General features: G+C 60.0%; 1 protein-coding gene across 1 annotated transcript in view; it reads left to right on the top strand.

Annotated features, from left to right (window-relative positions):
* The window catches only part of ANGPTL4 (angiopoietin like 4), a gene marked incomplete at its 5' end in the record, with an annotated part of 7,974 nt that continues 3,690 nt past the window's right edge, over window positions 1-4,284 (top strand). Inside the window, 3 exons of the mRNA XM_010724777.3 lie at window positions 1-414; window positions 894-1,004; window positions 1,473-1,605. Of these exons, the coding sequence (XP_010723079.2) occupies window positions 1-414; window positions 894-1,004; window positions 1,473-1,605 (658 nt within the window). The remainder of the gene's footprint in view (window positions 415-893; window positions 1,005-1,472; window positions 1,606-4,284) is intronic.

Here is a 4,284-nt window from a genome sequence, read left to right as displayed (position 1 = left end):
GGCGGCAAAGAGCGGAGGGCGCAGTTCGCCTCCTGGGACGAGGTGAACGTGATCGCCCACGGGCTGCTGCAGCTCGGCCACGGCTTGAAGGAGCACGTGGACAGGACCAAGGGGCAGATGCGGGAGCTCGGCAGCCGCCTGAGCGCCCACAACAGCTCCATGGGGCGGCTGCTGCGCCAGGCTCGGGAGACGCAGGAGCAGGGAGAGCTGCTGCGGGCCAGCGTGCGGGAGCTGGAGGGCCGCGGGCGGCAGCTCTTCAACCTCTCCGAGACGCTGCGGCAGCGGTTGGAGGAGGTGGCGGCCGACAAAGCCGAGATCCAGGGCCGGCTGGAGCAGCTGGAGGGCCGCGTACGGCAGGCGCTGCAGGCGCGGCCGGCGGAGAACCAAAGCTCCAAGGACCTGGGAGCGCTGCAGGTGGGCGCGGAGCGGAGACGCGGAGGGCTACGGGGGACCCGACCCGATGGGCGAAACGGGGAAGCCCCGAGGGAGCGGCCCCTGGGGATGGAGGGGACCCGAATCGAGCGGGGCGGTGGGAACGGGAACATCGGAGCTGATGGGACCCGACCCGATGGGGGAACCGGGAGCGACCCGGAGAAGCGGCCCCTGGGGATGGGAGGGGACCTCAGCCGAGTGGGAGCACCGGACCCATCGGAGCGGACCCATACGGGTGGAGCGGGGCGCCGGGGACCCGACGACCCTCCCAACACACGGGGACTGACCTATAGGACCAACCCTGCTGGGACACGGGGAGCAGCACGGAGGGAACAGACCTGCCCAGGGCACTGGGAGCACCCGACCTGGGGACACTGGGACCTTGCCCTGGTGCTCCGTGCCATGTGTGCACGGGCTGCGCCTGTGGCTGCGGGGTTCACCGGGCTCTTCCTCCACTGCAGACCCTGATGGATGCCCAGAACTCGAAAATTGAGGAGCTCCTGCAGAAGATCAAGCAGCAGCAGTACAAGCTGGACAAGCAGAATCTGCAGATTAAAAGCCTGCAGAGCAAGGTGAGCTCCTGCCCAGCTCCTAGGAGCACAACGAGCTCCTGTCCCTTGCAGCCAGCTGGCACAAAGCATCGGTGGCAGAAGGAGCAGCACTGCTGCTGTGCCCTGGCTTCAAGTGTCCTCCAAAGGACATGGCCCTGGTCCCTGTGCCGCAGTGCTGGTGCATAGGTAGTAAAAAAAAAAAAGCCAAATCAAACAGAATTTGGAGCTTCCAGAGGATTGGCGCTGGAAAATGTGAAGCGTTAGTGTATAGGGACCAAACCTCTCCGTGTTGGTCCATTTAGTTTATCTGCAGAATAAACTCATTAGCATGGGTGTGAAAAACCACAACTTGCCCCAGATTCCTCCTGTTCCTCAAGCTTTCCGGGCAAGCCCAGCCCCAACTCTGGTCTGGAATTCTTGGGCACAGCGCTGAGAATGAGCTGAGATAAAACCGTTCTGACTTGCAGCTTCTGGATTATTTTTTTTCAGGTCAACCTGCTGATCCCTTTACATCTGAAGGACAACAAAACGCAGTCTCCAAAGTGGAAGATAAACCCAAAGAAAAGCTTCAGCCACACCAACCAGAGCCATAATGTGAGCGTGGAGCCCGCGCTGCCACACAGTGAGTATCAATGTGTGCTGCCCTGCTTCGCCTTGCAGGAGCACAGCAGCAGCATTTGCAGCCGTGCAGAAACAAAAGGTTCAGTTGTCCCGGTTCAGGGTGTGAGATCTGTGTGCAAAACCCGGGCTTGGGGGCTGGGCCAGGCTGGGAGAGCTGGAACGGGGGTAGGACCCGACCATTGGGATCAGTGTTAGTCCAGATGGAATTCAAGGGTTTAAGGGGAATTTTTCTGCCTGATGTTAAGAATGCAGTGGGAAGCAAAGGAGCTCTGAGAGCAGCTACTTGTTTCTGCTCTTGGAGTTGGCTTCTGTTCCCCTGCTGTCAACTGTCCCTGGGGTGCAGGGCAGCAGCAGGAAGGTGCCCAGGACCACAATGGGGCAGCGAGGTCTGTGCACATCCCTCTTCCTCTGCTCTCATTTGGGTCTCGTAGACAAAAAAGACAAGTGCCTCAGCTTGCACTGCTCGGAGTGCAGTGCAAACACCTGGGAGCAGAGGAGCTGGAGGCTCACAGCCCTGGGAAACATGCAAGGCAGTGTCATATCTGAATCCTCCCCGTTGTGCCGGGTGCATCCTCCTGCTGGTGGGGTCGGAGGAGCAGCACAGAGCAGCGTTTCTGTGCCGTCCCTGTTGTGCTGCAGCCGGGAAGCAGCGGTCCTGCAGAGGTCACTGCAGGGAGCAGCTGCTCTGCTGTTGTGTCAGCTCAGTCGCGGCGCTGGGGAAGCGTCTGTGCAGCTGTCTGGGGATGTCCAGCCTGAGCCAAACAGGGCGAGAATCCACAGGGAATCCTAGGTTTAGCACAGGGGAAAGCACATGCAGTTTGTGTGTGCAGAGCTGTCAGTGGCGTGCCTCAGCACTGCGTGAGCAAAACAAAGCCTGGGCGGTAAGCAGAGGAGCGATGCGGTGCTCCCAGAGCCTGGCACCCGGCTCTGCAGGGCTGTCCAGCCTGCAGCAGGGCTGAGTGCTGCTTTGCTCGACCCAAGCGGGGCTGTTGAGCTGGAGGATTGTTCTCCCAGCTCTCTGTGACTCACCCTTGGCGGTGTCTCCTGCCCTGCTCTCAGGTTGTGCCGAAGGTGCGGTGTGAGGCAGTGGCTTTGCTCGTTACTGTTGTCAGACTCAGGCCTCTGTGCTGGCTGCTGGGTGCAGCTGTGGGGCACAGAGAGGACCCACAGCCCGTGGGGACGGCGTGAGGGAAGGGTGTGAGCTCAGCACCATGTGCCCTCCAGCTCCCATCAGCATCCCCAGCACGCCGGGCATCCCTCCATCCATCCGTGCTTCCTCCCCGCCCTGCAGAGCCCTCCGCTCCCTTGTGCTCTCCTAATCCCTGTTGTTGATATCGCTGTCAGAAAACAAATTGCCTTCCTTTCATTACCAAGCTGAGTCGAGTTTTCTGACCAACCTTAAAGCAGACGATACCCTGGCAGGCCGGCCCCGTGCCCCTGCCTGGGGGGCTTGCAGAAGTGCTTCTCCTTGTGCCTGCGGCTGCTCCCTGCCCGATGCCAGGGATCAGCAATGAACTCCACCAGCAGAGTTTTCAAAAAGACCCTTTCATTCGCATCCAGCGAACACGAGTTTTTTTGGGGCCAGGGATGGCAGCGTGCCAAGCATGTGAAAGTTGAAGGTTTGAAGCAGCCTGGAGAGTGAAAGGTTTAATCACTCACAGAAAGAGGATCACGTCTTTAGGCAGAGGCTGTGCGCTCTGGCAGCCGGCCCAGTAGGGGAAGGGTAAAGCCCCACTCTCTCCCCGTGGCGCCGGGACTCCAAAATAATGGGGTTGGGGCTGGTGGGGGGCAGGAGATGCAGACAGCTGGGGGGGGCAAGGGGGGCACGCCCTGCCTGCAGACAGCTCTGTGTTTATCCCGGGTTGGTGACCTCTGTGTGCTTGGAGATCTGCTGGGTGAATAGGGTGCCGTGCCTGGGGCTGCTCCAGCAAGCCGTGCTGGTTAGGAGTCTTGTTTGGCTGAATAAAGAGGGAGGGAAAGGAAAACATGCTGAGCAGCCAGGAGGTCTTCTTGTTTTGCCAGTGCCATACGGGTGTGCAACGCAAACTGGAGCAAATGAGTGTGTTCCTCAAACAAAGATTGAGCTGAGGCTGTTCAAGCAGCTGCATTTCATTCAGCTGCTCGAAAAAGTCCCTGTTGCACTGGGAGAACAGAAGAGAGAAAGAGTGCAATGTGTTTGGCCAGAAATCAGCGGGGGGAGGTGGGGGGGGAGAGAACAACCAGGGGGCAGGGCTGGCTAATGCACAGGGGAAACACGTGGCCACATACCTGAGCACTCGCTGGGCTCCATCACTGCAGGGAGGAGGTGAGGAGCTGCTGCATCTGCATGAGCCACTCTTGCTGGGCATCACCCAAGGGGCTCCTTCCCCTGAGCCCCCTCTGGCTTCTCTGGCTGCTTGTATTACCTAGAAAGTGAGCAGAGTGATGCTGGGTGCTTCGTGTGCTGTGATGCTCTGTGCACAATGCTTGCCGTGGCCTTGGTGGCACCCAGCGCTCTGTTGGTGTCTGTGGGGGGGTCACAAAGGATGCTGCAGGCAGTGCTGGAGCCCATCAGTGGGCCTGCAGGAATGCGGGGGTCCTCACACAGAGCAGTGCTGGGGGCTGGGAGATGCTTCCCAGGGCCGGGCCACAGTGGTCAGCATGGAGGGGGGGACATCTGAGGAGAGGAACGTTCACAGCG

Source organism: Meleagris gallopavo, chromosome 30, assembly GCF_000146605.3.
Source record: "Meleagris gallopavo isolate NT-WF06-2002-E0010 breed Aviagen turkey brand Nicholas breeding stock chromosome 30, Turkey_5.1, whole genome shotgun sequence".
Taxonomy (NCBI): Eukaryota; Metazoa; Chordata; class Aves; order Galliformes; family Phasianidae; genus Meleagris; species Meleagris gallopavo.
Note: the sequence above shows the minus strand (reverse complement) of the source record. Positions and strands in the feature narration are given on the sequence as shown.